This window comes from Oryx dammah, unplaced genomic scaffold (assembly GCF_014754425.2).
Source record: "Oryx dammah isolate SB20612 unplaced genomic scaffold, SCBI_Odam_1.1 HiC_scaffold_6, whole genome shotgun sequence".
NCBI classification, from domain to species: domain Eukaryota; kingdom Metazoa; phylum Chordata; class Mammalia; order Artiodactyla; family Bovidae; genus Oryx; species Oryx dammah.
The window spans coordinates 16,407,513-16,424,856 of NW_024070190.1; the positions used below are offsets into that span (position 1 = coordinate 16,407,513).

At 38.4% G+C, this 17,344-nt stretch overlaps 1 protein-coding gene across 2 annotated transcripts in view; it reads left to right on the forward strand.

Moving 5' to 3' along the window:
* PARG (poly(ADP-ribose) glycohydrolase) overlaps positions 1–17,344 on the forward strand; it is a 116,523-nt gene that overhangs the window by 42,827 nt on the left and 56,352 nt on the right. For both annotated transcript variants that reach the window (XM_040242842.1, XM_040242841.1), the window contains exons 8-9: positions 6,164–6,256; positions 9,845–10,002. In XM_040242842.1, coding sequence (XP_040098776.1) covers positions 6,164–6,256; positions 9,845–10,002 — 251 coding nt within the window. The remainder of the gene's footprint in view (positions 1–6,163; positions 6,257–9,844; positions 10,003–17,344) is intronic.

The window sequence follows — 17,344 nt, forward strand, 5'->3', positions numbered from 1 at the left end:
GAAATACTTTTTATATTAAAAATTATTAATAAAATTTCATGTTCTAGACTTCTTATATAAACTTCTTTGAAATTTTTAATTAAAGAATGTTAGTAACTTTTGACATTTTTACTAGGATTTACTTGGGTACACATCAGTAGATTAAATGGTATGACTTGAAGTGTTTATTATATTTGTTGATTTGTGACTGATTAAAAAGCTGTTTCCTATGAACTGAAGAAGCAGATCTATGGAAATTTTCCCCTTTTTTAAAATAACACTATTTTGCTGATTTTACTGGCTACAGTTTTCACTTACTCATTCAGAATTCTATAGTATTATTTATTTAGTACTTGCTGTGTACCAGGTTCTGTACTTTGTCGCATATGAATATGTCTTTAGTATCAGAGCACAGTTCACAGACTTGATTTAGTTGATCAGGCATTCTGAGGAAGAAGAAACAAGCACAAGTTTATTTTCTGTATGTGTGCTGCTGGATGTTTAAGTCCTTCGTCGTGCTCTGACCTTTGACAAATCCAGTTGCTCTGTTTGAGTTGTTTGTCCGTGCTTCTATCTGCTGAGGAAGAAAGATAGCTTCTTCAGGGTCACTGTGACGAAATTGCAGTAATTACTGTCCTTCAAGGTGAGGGCTGATGTATTGAGGGGATCACAGAAAGAGCTCAAGACTTCCTGCTCTGAAATTCATGAGGTCCGTGATCATGCCCATTATTGTTTACAGTCCTGTTGGCAGTGCTGGCATGGTGTCTGGCATGTAATAGACACTTAAACATTTACTGTCCAGTTGAGTGGATGAACAGATCTATAAAAGGGTGGAATTGGGTAAAATAGCATCATAATTTTGAAAATCTTTGTATCAATTCTGAATGAAGCATATACATAATCAACTTTTGGGATGAGAATAAAATGACATTATGTACACACGGGTGCACACACACACGGAAATAGTTGCCGTATGTGATTATCTGTGCAGACTGTCCAGTAGAGGGCAGGGAGAATTGAATGAAGCTTTCCATTTATCACCATGTAAATGCTTAATTTCTTTATGATCATCTTCATCATTATTGTTATAAGTAATATATTATATAAATGAATATTTATGTTTAAGTCTCTTACTTCCCTTGAAGTTAGGCAATGATTTAAATTTTTAAAGCTTTTTGTTACTTATATCTTGGTTTGCATTGTATAGATTAATAAATTATGTGGATTAATAAGATTCATGTTGATGTATGGCAAAACCAATACAATATTGTAAAGTAATTAACCTCCAATTAAAATAAATAAATTTACATTAAAAAATAAATATCAATTTGTAAAAAGTTAAGATTTGCGTGAAGATGCTAATAATATATGGGAGGGCATAAGATCACACTAGTTTTTTAAATTATGCATTCCATCCGAAATGGTAGTTGGGTTGGTTACGTTCTCAAATGACATTTTTTATCATCTCATTTGTATTTTCAAAGCCACATTAGACATAGGTCTGAAGTGTTGACAGTTGTGAAGAAGTCCTGTGCAGTGATGCTTCATCAGATAAATAAGTGATATTTTAAAGCTTGTGACGGTCAGCAAAGCGTGGCTGCAGCTACTCGTGTGTCAGTTTTAAAAGACAAGGACAGGTACCGAAAGGAGAAGCTGTCAGCCTCTTTAGTCACTTAAGGTTAAGTGTCTTTAGGTTAAGAATGTTGGGATAGACACTTCTCTTTATCCCTCCTACTAAATATAGCTGAAAGGTGGAGTTAGACTGACCAGCTAGAGTCTGTGGGGCTGTTGGCACCAGGGTGGTATCAACAGAGGCCTGGTGGGGAGCCAGAACTCTCACCCTCTGCAGCGACCCCCCCTCCAGAGGTATGAAGATGCATCTCCCCTCCCCGCCCTGGGAATTACCAAGGGCAGCAGAGTTGCCCCCGGCCCACCCCCCCAGAGGTATCAAGGTGCATCTCCCCTCCCCGCCCTGAGAATTATGGAGGGCAGCAGAGTTTTCAATCCTGATGGATGGCAGTGAGCTGGCTCCTCCTTCCTGTGTCACAGAAGACCTGTGAAAACAGATTTGAAAAGATCCAAGGTCTCAGAACAATACCCCAGATACCCAGGTTTCAATAACAATCACTCCACCAAGAAGCAGGAAAACCTCAACTAAAATGTGAAGACAATCAGCAGACACCAACCCTGAGACAACACAGATGCTAGAATTATCCAACGAGGACATCAATGCAGCCTTCAGTAAGCAATTACAGACCTGCCTGAAGCAAAAAACAGCAGCCCCAGCAGAAATAGAAGCTGTGTAGGAGAACCGATGGAAATTTCAGAACTGAAAAGTAATAATACCTGATTTTTTTTTTAAGCAAATGCAGTGGAATGGGCTCAGTGGAGAATGGAGATGACTGAGGAAAGAATAGGAGAACTTGAAAAAAGAGCAAAAGAATTACTCAGTCTGAACAACATAAAAGAAAAAAAGACTGAAAAAGTAGTTTAAGGATCTTTGGAACTGTTTAAAAAGATATAACAGTCATGCCTTTTTAGTACTGAAAGGGAGAAGGAAAAAGCGACAGGGCTGAGAAAATAACAATAATGAAAAATAGCAACTGGAAACTAGAAATAATAGCTGAAAATTTCCCAAACTTAATAAAAGACATCAAGAAGCTGAGCAAACCTCTTACATGAAACCCAAAGAAATCCATGCCAAGATATATCATAGTCAAACTTATTCCAACTAAAGGCAAAGAAAAGAATTTTGAAAGCATTCAGTAAGAAATGGCACATTGCCTGTAGGGCAAAAACTGTTTGAATGACAGTGAATTTCTCATCAGATAACATGGAGGCCAGAGAGAAATGACACAATATTTTTGAAGGAGTGAGAGAAACAAACTGTCAGCAGAGAAGTGTATATCCGTTGAAAATATGCTTCAGGACTAAAGAACAAACAGTGACATTCTCAGATGAAGGAAAGGAAGACAATTTGTCATTCATAGATCTGTCCTAAAAGAATGCGTAAAGGAATTTCTTGAAACAGAAAGGAAATGATAAAAGATGGAATCTTGTTATATAAAGAAAGAAGATAGAATAGTAGAAAGAGTAAAAATATAGTAAATATAGTAACCTTTTCTTCTTGAGTTTTCTAAATAGTGTTTGTCATTTTCTGTTTTGCTGTTTTCAAAAATTTTAACACTATCAAATGTGGTTCTCAGTGTATGTAAAGAAATATTAAAATTATAATGGGGACAGGTAAAGGGCCTTGAAGGTAATATTTCTGTACTGCAGCGTGTGAAGTGTTGACACCAAAATGAATAGTGATAAATCATATATAATGAAATACCTAGAGCAGCCAATTAAAACAAATCTGTTCAAAGAGATGTGCTCAAATACATTTTAGATGAATAAAAATGGAATTCTAAAATATATTTGGGTAACCCATAGCAATAAAGGAAAAGAAAACAGGTAAAATAAAAAGAAAATTAAAAATTAATAAATTCTAACATATCAGTGATTAAATGTAAATGATCAAAGTTCACCAATTAAAAGAGATTTACAGAGTGGATTAAAAAAATGACACACTGTATGCTGCTTACAAGAAATTATTTCAGACATAACAGTATAGGCAGGTGAACGTAAAAGGCAGTTTTGTTTGTAATAGCCAAAAATTGAAAACCACCAACATCCCCCTCAGCAGGTAAAGTGGTTAAACAAATGGCAGTATAGTCATACTCGGCAATACTACTCAGCAGTAGGAATTAACTCTTGATACGGTCATGAACTTGAATAGATCTCAAGAATGTTAAACGGGGTGAGTAAAATACTCAATCTTTATAAAGAACACGTGCCATATGATCCCTTTTGTGTAACAACAGAATTACAGAGATGGACAGCAGGGTGATGCTTCCTAGGGTTTAGGGATAGTTGGACGGGGGGAGTGACTGTAAATTAGTAGCACAAGGGAGACTTTAGCTGGAGTGGAGCACTTCTGCGTCTTGATTCTGATAGCAGTTAAACAGATGTACGTGTGATAAAGACGCATAGAACGGTGTACACACACTGTACCAGTATTAATTATATTGTGCTACAGTTAATCCAGAACGTAGCCACTAAGGGAAACTGGGCGAAGAGTAAACTGGCCTCTCTGTCATTGTCCCAACTTTCTGTGAGTCTCTAAGTGTTCCACAATGTCTACAGAAGCTAAGAGAGAAATTAGGAATAAGAAGAATTTGAATGTCTTAAACGCATTACTGTATTTTATGCATCTTCAGGTACAGGGAAGCAAGCATCTTTACTGCTTACGTTAGAACCCTAAAGGAGTAGAGTGCTTCCTATTGTTTGACTTTTTAAATTCAATTTTCCTTTTTCTGGCATTGTTTGTGCTCAGTCATTTCAGTCGCGTCCAACTCTTTGCCACCCCATGGACTGTGGCCCGCCAGGCTCCTCTATCCATGGGATTTCTCAGGCGAGAACGCTGGAGTGGGTTGCCATGCCCTCCTCCAGGGGATCTTCCTGACCCAGGGATGGAACCCTTGTCTCCTGCATTGCAAGTGGGTTCTTTAGCCACTGAGCCGTCCGGGAAGCCCTTTATTGGCATTAAAGAGGCTTATAATGGAGAGACTTTGAACCCTCTTTAGCCTTTATTTTATTCTTTTTAGTGTGTTTACTTCCTGTTAGAGATCTGTTGGATTTCTCTGTTGTTTACTTAACCCTGTCACCTCTAACACAGCCTTATTTCCATTTCCCGCTTTTTCACTATATGTAAAATATTCATTTCAGTTAGATCAGTTTTCTGGTTTTTTAGTACGATGGTAAAAACTGTTCATATCTGGGATATGATTCCTTTTCTAGTACAACTTTGTGTTTTCTCCAGAATTAATAATTGTCTTGTGTTCTTAACTTGCTTAGTTTTTTTTAAGATACCTGTGATTAATTGAATCCTTCACTCTCTGAATTGTAAATATCTTTCTGTTCGTTTTGAGTACCAGTTTCCCCATTATCCTAATTTAAAGAAGGAGTTGCACATAGGTTTGAGTTTTAAAGCTTTGGTATAAAGAAAATTCTCAATAGTAAAACTTCCTTGTAAAACCAAGGTGACTGTAAATTATCGTTGCTACTTTTTCTGTTTACACACATATAGTATGTAGCTGTAGGTAGACAATGCATATTTATTTCAGTTTAGCTCCTCTTAGCTAAGGGAATCTAGATATTTTTAAAGAGTCTATATCCTCATCAGTCGCAAACATGGTAACAGAGAAGTGGGGGAGAGCTGTGGAGTATAGGCCAGAACACTTGGGTTCTAGTTCTGGTTTAGTTGCTAATTCACATATTCAGTCTAGGATAATGAGGGTAACCTCCTTGGCCTCAGTTTTCTCTTCTCTTTAGTAATGACAGGATCAGACTGGATTATAACTGAGACCTCATCTATCCAGTTCAGATGTGATTTCAGATAGATACATGTTTAATCCTGACTGTGTATATAGATGTCTAAATTAAAAGTGTTTTCATTTTCACTGTTTTGAAAGAACCGCTCTGATGTTTTGAGAAAAATAGGATTAAATAGACTAAAGTAATTTCTAAAGCATTGAAGAGATGGGAAATTATAAGACAAAAATGGGCCATAAATATCATTTTTCTTGTACTTCGAATTATGATACGGAAATTGTGGTTTTAAATTCCTAAAGGTCCCTATGAAAGGAAAATTCTGAGTCACCTGAAACTTTTTGTTTACTATCCAGTAGATCAGATTTGACACATGAAAGTTGCTCTGAAACAATGTGTGGCTTTTATGGTGAGTTATTTAAATTATAGGCTGTAGAAGCTTGAGGGCTTCCGAAGAGTTCTTGGTAGTCTAATAGTTTTAGTTGAAGTAACCAAGGGCAGAATGTACTGCTTTTCCTTTGCAAATATTTTATTTAGTTGTGGATGTGATATGAGAGAGATTTCACATGTGGGATACTTCATTCCTTTTCAGAGGACATTAAGGTGAATTACATACATTTGGAAATCAACTTCTAAGTTCCTAACTGTACCTGTTGTTACACTTTTGCGTGTATTCCATGATGGTGTATCCCATCATTCCATGACGCCTTTTTATGAGATCCTCTGAAAAGCAGATATGTAGTTTGATTTTAAGAACAGATATCTGTTCACTGGTGGTTATTCACTGGTAACATATCCTCTTGGTTTCCAGGTACTAGAAGACGCTGAAGCTCAACACTTGTGTCAGTCCATTTTGCCTGATATGGTGAAAGTTGCACTCTGTCTGCCAAGTATCTGTACCCAGGTTGGTGGAAATGACTTCTTCCTCAGTAGCTTTCTTGAGTCTCACAGTCGAATCTTGTTTAACCTTGAATTGTCAAGGTCAAAGAGAGGAGAGAGAGCTGGAAACAGTTTTTGCCGGAGTCTGATAATTTTGCTCTACTAGGGAAAAGGGTAGAGGTCATGGAGAACGCTGCGAGAGCCCATTAAAAATGCAGCGCTCAATTTCCGAGCGTCAGCTCACAGTGCTGGTGTTTGCTCACTCGTACCTTCTGTTTCTGTTTTTAAAACAGTCTTTACCTTTCAAAAAAGGATAGTCAGTATTTCAAACCATACTAGTCGATTTAGAACATTTTATCTTCAAAATGGTTTAATACCTACTCCTTCCGCTTCTCTCCCCCACTGTAAAGCAAATGAATTCACCATACATTCTTTTTTTTCCTTTTTTATGTATGTGTTTTTTAAATGCTTTTTTATTGTGATAGAACCATATTTAACTGTACAGTTCAGTGGCATTAAGTATATATATTCACATTGTTAGGCAACTCTCACCATCGTCCACCTCCCAAATTTTTCACCTTGTAAACTGAAACTGTTCCCATTAACCATGATACATTCTTAACTTTTAAAATGAAAGAATCTGTGTTGTTCTGTGGTATTTATTGCTACATAACCAACTACCTTAAAATTTAGTGGTTTAAAGCAAGAAAATTTTATTATCTCAGATTCTGTTGGGAATTTGGGAGCAGCTTAGCTGACTGGTTCTAACTTGGCTCTCTCCTGGTTGCAGTCAAGGTAATGGCCAGCACTGCAGTCGTCCTAAGGTTTGAGGCCGGAGGAGCCACTTCTCAGCTGGCTCACTCACATGGCTGCTGGCAGAAGGCCTTACTTCCTTGCCATGGGACTCTAGGTTGATTGGGTGTCCTCATGACATGGTTGCTAACTTTCCCAGGAAAAGCCACCGAAAAGAGAGAGAGAGAGGAAGGGTCAATGCCTTTTTTGACCTTGTATCTGAAGGTACACTGTCACTTTCTTTGTTTTTTCCTCTTTATTAGAATTTCGTCACTACGTCTAGCTCATACTCTGCCTCTCAAGGAGGAGGATTATCAGAGAATTTGTAGACTGTACTTTCAGATAATTATAAGAGATGGCTGGTTTATTGTTCATAATGGTCCTCCTCTATTTCTCGCAACAGTAGCTTGAGTTTGCCTCTGTCTTAGATTTCTAGGGCCAGCCCCTTGGCTGCATGGATGCTAGCCAGGTTTCTGCTAACACTGGTGATCCACAGGAGCCCTGGGGACAGTTTGGGGGGAGCAGTTCCTGAAGGTGTGGGATGGTCCCACACATTGCAGTCTGTCATTGGAACACCCCAGAAAACACAAACATAGCCTTTGGGGTAACCAAAAGCCATGTCCAAATACCTGATTCCAAATGTTGAGTGTTTTCCAGTGTGCCATATTTGTTAGCGTTATATTGTGACGGTTCCAATTTTACATAGCAATAGTTTCACCTCATTAGTTCATTTTACAACTCTTCTTGTTTATATTGAAGTTATTTGCTTGCTTATATTTCATATTCGTTCTTTTCTGTTTTCCTCCTTGGTTTTTCCCTTAGGTCATAAAAATTTCTCACTATCTCTTGGACTCTGCCCCTTTCCTGTATCATTCAAATCATCCTTAGCACATTATTTTGTAATTTATGTCTTTCTATATCTCCTTCCCTAGATTATATTCTTCCTGAAGGGAAAGCACCTTTGTCTCCCAAGGTCTAACATAAAGAAAGATAGCACAAAGTCATGTCCAACTCTTGCGACCTATGGATTGTAGCCTGCCAGGCTCCTCTGTCCATGGGATTATCCAAGCAAGAATACTGGAGTGGGTTGCCATTTCCTTCTCCATAGTGCCTAACTAAATGCTTCTTTAATTCACTGTAGTTCATAATTGACAGAATATAGTCTGTTTGGGAGCTTGCTTGGTAGCTCAGCTGGTAAAGAATCCACCTGCAATTCAGGAGACCCTGGTTCAATCCCTGGGTTGGGAAGATCCCCTGAAGAAGGGATAGGCTGCCCACTCTAGTATTCTTGGGCTTCCCTAGTAGCCCAGATGGTAAAGAATCCACCTGCAATGCGGGAGACCTGGGTTTGATCCCTGGGTTGGGAAGATCCCCTGGAGGAGGGCATGGTGACCCGCTCCAGTATTCTTGCCTGGAGAATCCCCGTGGACAGAGGAGCCTGTGGGCTACAGTCCATGGGGTCACAAAGAGTCTGACCCAACTGAGTGACTAAGCACAGCACAGCCTGTTGATAGGAATCACTCTCTCCTCTGCTCTGTCCTTCATGCTTTAAAGAGAAGGTGTATTTAAGGGGATACGTATTCAAGAGCACCCAAGTTTGTAATCTATAACAACTCAGGTGGTGGAACCAAAATCAGATTCATGGCTGCCATCTTCTTTCCCGGCTTAAAACTATTTGTCCTTCCATTAGTGTGCTAATGTGGAGAACATTTTAGTTTTGTCCTCTGTCCTCGACTACAAAGTAAACCTCTGCTGTAAAAGTTAACATTTCAGTTTGTTATCCAAATGTATCTTTGGCAAGTTAAATTGTTTATGTTGTTAATGAGTTAATCATATTAGCATTCATAATAATGTACATATTAATGTTGATTCCTGTAGTATGATCAGGACAATTCTCTCTGCCTGTTGTTTTGAGATTAATGCAGATATCCAAGATTCTTTCTGGGTCTCGTTGAAGGGAGAAGGAAAAGCACCTCTAAATATCATATTGGAGCATTTTGAAATTTAACAACTGATATATAAATTGGCTTTCCCAGCATGTCTTTAAAACCATACAGTTTAAACATTTAAAATAAAACCCACTGAACACAATACTCATGTAGAATATGCTAAAAATAAAAGGTAAGTTAACTGGGATTTGGTACAACTTGAAGGCATATCAGACGTAAAAAGCTTGAGGGAAAAGTCCTGCGTCTTCCTTGACTTGGTTATGTAGGAAACGCCTATGTTGTTGCAAAAATTATATGGAACTAAGTGCACACGTGTTTTCCATTAATTGCTTTAATAAAATTAGGTTTGGGCCTTTTAAATTGTCAATGTGAAGTGTGATTCAGAATTAGAATGAAAGTACTTATTTATTGATTTATTTTCCATAGATCATTTTATTTTAGACTGAAATAGAAAGATTAGTCTGTCCAATAATCTTGAAATGAGAACAAAATTCAGCATATGCAGTAATAGCCAACCTCAACATTACATTTTTCTCTTCCATCCTTTGTTTTAATTTTTCATTACAAGGTAATGTGTTTTTACTTCTTACTTGCTAAAGGAATCTTGTTTGTCACTAATACAAGTAATGTTTGTGTTCTCTTCACTGTCGTTATTATTGATTAGAAATCTGCACTTTGTCAAACAAGTACATTTTCCCAATCATCCTTAATGAAGTGCCCTTGACTTCAACCGTATTGCTGATTTAGGGATTCAGGAGTGTCCTGAAATTATTCCTACCTTAATTTAGCAAATGCAATTTGGTGCCTCTGCTTTTGAAATTGCTAAACTAATTATTGCTCTTCTTGTCTGTATTTTTCGTTTCCTCTATCAGCCAATACCGCTCCTGAAACAGAAGATGAATCATTCCATCACAATGTCACAGGAACAGATTGCCAGTCTTTTAGCTAATGCTTTCTTCTGCACGTTTCCACGGCGCAATGCTAAGATGAAATCAGAGTATTCCAGTTATCCAGATATTAACTTCAATCGGTATGTCTTCAGAGAATACCTTTTTAACAGTAAAATACAAAAAGTTGGCATTGAGTGATTTGCCAGACATTTTATGTACAATTATGTAATTAAATCTTTATAGTACAATGAGTTAAGTGATACTTTTGGCATTTTGCAAGCAAGATGATTAGAATTTATCATTACAAACTGTGCTTGGGGTCGAGGAGCCAGTAGGTGACAGAGGTAATCTTACTCCGAGGCCCTTGTTCTTTCTACCCTGTCACGTTGTCCTTCCCCGCTAAGTGCCCTGGATTCTTGATGCCTGTTTGATGTGATTATTTATTCACAGGGTGTTTGTTGTACATTAGATTCCTTGTATGCCGAAATAATTGAAGGCTGCACCACGAGTCTTCCTTTCTGTAAAGTGAAAGTGAAGTGAAATAAAAGTCGCTCAATTGTGTCCAACTGTTTGTGACCCCATGGACTGTAGGTAGCCTGCCAGGCTCCTCTGTCCATGGGATTCTCGAGGCCAAAATACTGGAGTGGGTAGCTCTTCCCTTCTCCAGGTGATCTTCCCAACCCAGGGATGGAATCCAGGTCTCCTGCATTGCAGGCAGATTCTTTACTGTCTGAGCTACCAGGGAAGACTCTGTACAGTGTGAGTTAAAGTTCACTTTCCCTTTTTACAGACATGATTAATTTATTAATGCAATGTTTTTTAAAAAAAAGACAAAAATCGTGTGTAAATTTTTATTAAAGTAGTTTATTGTTAAGATACTGATAAAGTTTCAGATTCTAGCCATTTCCCCAGATTATCGCTTTCTCCATAATTTACACAAAAACATTGTCAAATCTTCTTGGCAAATGAATATAATTTTTCTCTTCCTACACCCTCCCCTCCTCACCCCTCCAATCTCTGTTTTTCACATGAGAATTATCTTTATGGGATCTGTGGGTAGAATGTGAATTTTTCCCCCAGTGTCCGGAGCGGGCCTTCAGAAAATCGCTGCAAAATATGCCCCTCTTCCCCAGCCGGCTCCTGCCCCTGAGGGGTGGGCAGCAAGGATGGAGCGGAGGAGGTGCAGGCACCGAGCAGAGTCACATGACTTTGCTCACAGTTGACAAAGTTCTGTTCGCCATTCTGTATCTGTGTTCACAGTTCATTGGCATGGTGAGGCAACTTCTTTTAGTTTACATTTTTTATATTGTCTCATTAAAAACTTTCCAATTAATTTAGACATGTAAAAAAGTTGCAGAAAGAGTACTGAGAATTCCTGGATATGACTCACCTAACTTTCCTTTATTGTAATGTTATTATGTACCCATACAATGTAACCATAGGAAAATTATCAAAGCCAGGAAATTAATATTGGTATAATACTGTTAACTGACCTTATTTTAATTCTAGCTGTTTTTCTGCTGTTATTTTTCTGTTCCAGAATCTTCCCACTATCCCCCGTGGCATTTACAGTAGTCCCCTCTTATCCGTGGCTTGCTCTCTATAGTTTTAGTTACCTGTAGTTAACTGAAGTCTGAAAATGTTAAATGGAAAATTCCATAAGTAAAAAAATTCGTTAAGTTTTAATTTGCACATCATTCTGAGTAGCATGATGGAATCTTGTACCGCCCCACTCCCTCCCGTCTGGGACTTGGATCATCCCCTTGTCCAGGATATCCCACCTCTTACTCATTAGTAGACTGTCTTGGTTATCAGATCCACTCTTGAGGTATTGTGTTGCCTGTGTTAAAGTAACCCTTATTTTAATTAATAATGACTCCCAAGCACAGGAGTAGTGATGATGGCAAATTGAATGTGACAAAGAAGAGTTGTAAAGTCCTTCTTTCCACGGACTTGTGAAGGTAAAGGAGATTGACCCTAGTTTTGCTGTTACAGTCGCAAGTTATGGCCACTCTGCCTGTAAGTGCTTAGTTAAGATGGAAAAGGCATTAAATGTGCACAAGAGGATATTCTGAAAGCAAGAGGCCACATTCACGTAGCTTACTATATTGTCATAATTATTCTGCTTTATTATTAGTTATTGTCATTAACATCTTACCATGCCTAATTTATCATTCGGTGTATAAGTATAGGAAAAAAATATGGTATACACAGGGCTCCATACTGCCCAGTGCTTTAGGCAGCTACTGGGGAGGCTGGGATTCCCTGCAGGTAAGTGCTGTAGTTTGCTAGGTCTTCTCTACCCTGTTCTTCAGTTTTTCCTTTTCGTTCATGATGTTGACACTTTTAAAGACAACTCATCAGTTATTTTGTGCTGTGTTCTTCAATCTGGGTTTGACTGACATTGTTTTCACAAGTGGAGTGAGGTCATTGCATTTTTGACAGAAATTCCAGAGAGCTGATCTTGTGTCCTTCTCTGTGCATCGCATCAGTGGGCTCGTGATGTTGGTATGTCTTACTACTGGTGATCGGTGACCTCACTAAGCTGGTGTCCGCTGGGATCTTGCACTGTGCAGTTACAGACTCTTTCTTTGGGATTAATAAATACCTTGGGGGGGGGGTTGTTAAGCTTTGTGTTTCTCCCCACTATCTTTAGCATCCATCCGTGGATCTTGTCTCTAACAGTTATTACTGTACTGTTTGCCTATTGTGATTTGTTAATTTCTCTCTTTCCTTCTACATTTACTGAAATTCTGTTGTAAAGCAGAGCTATCTCTTCTTACCCAATTTCAGTATCAGAATGGACCCGCATATGTTTTACTCTGAGTTCATATTGCTCCATTTGACCGTTAGGGCTCCGTCAGGTTGGCATCTGTGTTCTTTCAAAAAACCCCCAACCTTTTTTTTTTTTAAATTATTAAAGTGTTTTTTTACTTTCTGGCCTCATAAGGTGCCAGGCTCATCTTACATTTTCTATTACCCAGCTGTAGAATCAGTCGTTTTCTCGAGGAGCCCTGGTTTTCCTTTATTGGAGAATGGTGCTTGCAGGCTAAGGTCTAGTTTATAGGTGTGTTCAGTGTTCCTAGAGTGTCGCTGTTTCTTCTTCTTCTTTTTCCTTTTTTTTTTTCTTTTTTCTGGCCAAGCTGCACAGCTTGTGGGATCTTAGTTCCCCAATCAGGGATCAAACGCAGTGAAAGCACCAAGTTCTAACCACTGAACCCACCAGGGAGTTCCCAGAGAGGGTCATTGTTTCCATTGCCACTTAGTGTATAAAGACAGCATTTCTGACAGCTCCACAAGGCAGCAGAGAAATGGGGTCACAATTCTTTGCAATGGCATAGAAAGTTATCCCAAATGCTTCTCTCTCTCATGAGGAGAAAAATTCTAAAATTTATCTTATTAGTTCTTAATATACATTTTTATTAAAAATAATACACTTTGGTATGTTTATTGTATTTTACTTTATTTCTTTGGCAAACGAAAGTAAAACATTTGAATACAGGGATTGCCTGTGTGAGGGATTTAGGTTACTTGCTCCTTATGAGAATCATCCCGAAACCATCTCCCTGACCAGGTCCATGGAAAAGTTGTCTTCCACAAAACTGGTCCCTGGTGCCAAGAAGGCTGGGGACCCCTGATATAAAGAATAGGTGCACGGCATGATGACGCTGTATTAGAGAAGGACATACTCTAATAAGGAAAACCTTCCTTGAGGGAATAACTGTTGAACTAAGTAAGAAAGAGTGAGCAGGAATATTTTTACCAAGAAGAAAGGAAAGTGGATTGCATTCTGGGCAGAGGGGCACAGCATGTACAGGAGTGTGGCAGGCTGGACACAGCCTGCCCAGGGGCTGAGAACGCCACTGTGGCTGCAGCCCGGAGAGAGAGCAGAGGCTGCAGAAGTAAGCTGAGGCCAGGAGGCTGTGCTGGCGAGGCCCTCCTAAGGCAACAGGAAGTCATTAAAGGAGTTGATATGGGGGAGAGGGAGGCCGTGCACTTGATTCGATTCAAAGTTTGAAAAGTTTGTTTTGCCTACGAGGGGGAACTGAGTGGAGAGGGGCCAGACAGGAGTTTACCCGGTTGAGGGGACTTCTGCGATGCCGCAGGAAAGAGAGGATGGTGGCCGGAATAGGTGGTGGAGGTGAAGCTCGGAGGCTTTCGAGAAAGAAGTCCGTGCGACTGTGCTGGGTCAGATTGGCGGTGTCTGCGGGGAGGCCTCCAGGGCGCTTCCTGGGTCTGTGCCGTCAGCTGTGCGCCTGCACTGCTGCTGCTTTCCCGGTGCGCCGCCTGCCTGACTCTGTTACACTTGCTTGCTTAATCCTTTCAGTGGGACAGAGAGCTTATCTGCTCTGTTCTTTGTTGTTTTCACAAAATCTTATGCATTGTAGCCCTTCGGTAAATCCCTGTTGAATAAATGAAGGTAAACTTTATAGACGAAACATTTGAGAAATTAAGTGACTGGTTAGTGGCAGTCTTGATCTCACTCTGTGGTCTTTGACTTTTCAAACTGCATTGTATTCTTAGGAATTATGAGATGTTTTATCTTTAAGCCTCATATAATTAAACGTTTTTTACCTTTGATTTCTTTAGTATTTGGGATAGGATTAAGAGAAAACAAAGAACCTTGGTATCTGCAATTTCGGTTGTATAAAGAACCTGCTTATTAAATACAACTTTTGTGCCTGTTTGAAAAATTATTAAAGAATTTTTCTTTACAAGTAGACTCACTGTTAGTTACGAGCTATTTATCTCTCACAGATTTTCTTTGTTAATATAGAAAAGGAAATGGTCAGATTTTGTATGTAAGTAAAGAAGTGGAAATTTAATTTTGTCGAAATATAATTATCTGTTTCCATGAAGAGTATTACAGTAATAAGGATTCTCCAAGGAGTAAGTAGCCTGTTTATTTGGAATAAATGTTTGGTCAGCTCTAGAATCTGTCAGAGATGCTATAAATTACGAAATTTCTATCTGGAATTCCAGAGACAATCCCAGTGATTTTGGGGTTGTTATTCTGAGTTTTGGTAAGAAGTAGCTCTAACAATGGTTTAGAATTAGTGTTTCAGTGACTACTTAGAGTTTGTTTCTATAGAATGAATAGTCAGCTAGTAATATATCTTGATGGTTCTTAAGATAAACCTTATGTCTTAGTTATAAACCTAACATAAACTATGTCTTAGTTATAAACTTTCTCAGAAGATTCTTTGATTTAAACAGATTTAAATTTTTTGACAAGAATGGTGAATCAGTTCAGAAAGCCTCTTTTCTAGATTATTTTTAAACTGTATTGTGGGTATTTTTAAAGGTAACCCAACTTCAGTTCTTCACAGGATCTGGTTTTTCTCTTTTTTTCACCTGTTTAACCCCACTTTGATTTTCCCTAGAATATCTTAAAGCAAATTACAGACATTAAATTTTACTCATTAAGAATTCAGTATTTAAACTTGTCACAGGTAACTTCAGTACTGTATCTTGGTTAAATGTTTGTAGCCCTTTTCTCAGAAAAGCTTAAGGTTCTCTGTTGGTAACTATAAATATACATTCCACATTAGGTAAAACAAGAAAAAGCACAAGAAAGGGAACAGATGTTATGTGTGGTTAGAATCAGTAATTGTAGGTTTTTAAAAGAAATAAAAAATTGTATAAAAATGCGATCTCAATTATGTTAAAATATCTGTATCTATTAATATACTTTGTGTTTATACCTATACATAATAAATGTATGTGCATAGAAAATGGACTTACAAGAAAATGAGTCAAAATATGATTACCATTGGGTGGTGAGATAAACACGTTTCGTACACATCTATATGTTTTCAGATTGCTTTTATAATGATCATATATTACTTTTTTAATCAGAAGAAAAGTCAGTTAAATAGGAGAAACAAGTCAATTATCAGAAATGGTTAATAAAAAAGTAGACAGCTTTTGTAATTTGCTTTCGAGAGTAGAGTCCCACAGAGATTTTGAGCCTTTCCAAAATAGCTAGTGTGGGTAACTTCTTCCTTCCTAATTACGTGAACACAGTATCACTGCCGCCCCTTCACTCTCGGTTGACCATTCAGCACGTTGAGGAAACGCAAGAGCACAGGGCTCTCTGATGGCTGCTACACTGACAGCCTTCTGTCCTCAGCAGTAAAATGGACTGTAGGTTTGGGATGACTGACAGGTAGAAGTCAAGAGGTCTTGGGAAGCCTTGACTTCTGTGACTGTTCATGTCCTGCTGCCATAACCAGAATCTACGTTAATTTTAATCCATGTTCTATTTTTAAAGCATCTTTGTTTGTCATCCAAACTTTTGACAGGAGAGTGCTGCTCTTGGCAACACCCTGTTGCCTCTTTTCATTGTGCGTGGCGATTTATCCTGAAGACTGAGCTTGTTGGCTCGAGTGTCAGCATGGTAGGCTTGATGGGAAAAGAGGCTGAGCCATTTTCCTTAATGAAGAGAATATGGATTAGAACAGTGTAAGTGTTTTATGTGAATAAGTGTTGATTTTTTTTTTAAGCTGGGCATTATGTAATGACTTATTCTAGCCTCTACTTAGCATTATCTGAAGTTTTTGCATAAAAATATCTAATAACTAGTATTTATTAAGTGCCTGCCATGTACCAGTGACTGTACTATTATTTTTTAATCTTCATATCAGTCCCTATAAATTCAATATTGTTTTCTTATTTTTCAGATGAGGAGTTGGAGGCTTAGAGAGGGTAGTTCACTTCACCAAGTTAACTGGTATAATTAGAGTTCAAAACTCAGGGTATGGTTGGCCTTTTTTACCTCATAGCTAGTCAGAAATTAGAACTATGCTTTGAAATAATCCTTGATCTGTAAGAATTATTTCCAATCTAGAATGACCATGAAGGAAATAAGCTTACAGCATCCCAGTTGCATTTTTATCAAATAAGAGCTTAAGTGGCAGAAGTGGGACTTGAACAGTGTCTTCTGTTCAAACTTAGTGCTGTTTCATTATGTCTCACTTCCTCCCAAGAGTAGGTGCTCTGAGTGTGCCCCAGAAATGAAAAACAACCAGTAGTTCCCCCTTTTTCTTACGGCTTATGGACAGTCAGGCACCTAGTTTGATGAGCAGTTTGATAAGCAGATTATGGAGCATTTTGTTGCTGGCATGCTTTCTTTTTTGCCGTAGTTGCTGTTTATGATTATAGTTTCTGCCAGTTGGGAGTTGTGTATGTGTGTGAGTGTATTTTGTCTTAAAAGGCCAGCTAGTTAATTGCATAAGAAAAATGGTAAGAGTATGTGATAGAAGGCTGACGTCAATAAATTGAATAAGTCTTCCCTTTTTTATTTATTGTTGTGTTTTTCCAGCCCTGTTTAGTTATGTTAAACACCCCTGACCTTTTCCCCTGCTTGCCTTTCAGGGCCTAAACATTCTTATAAAGGCTTCCAATGTGATTAGCATTGATGCTTCTGAAATTGCTTAGAAACTGATGGTCAGAGATTAATTGTAGGTTGCAACCGTGGGC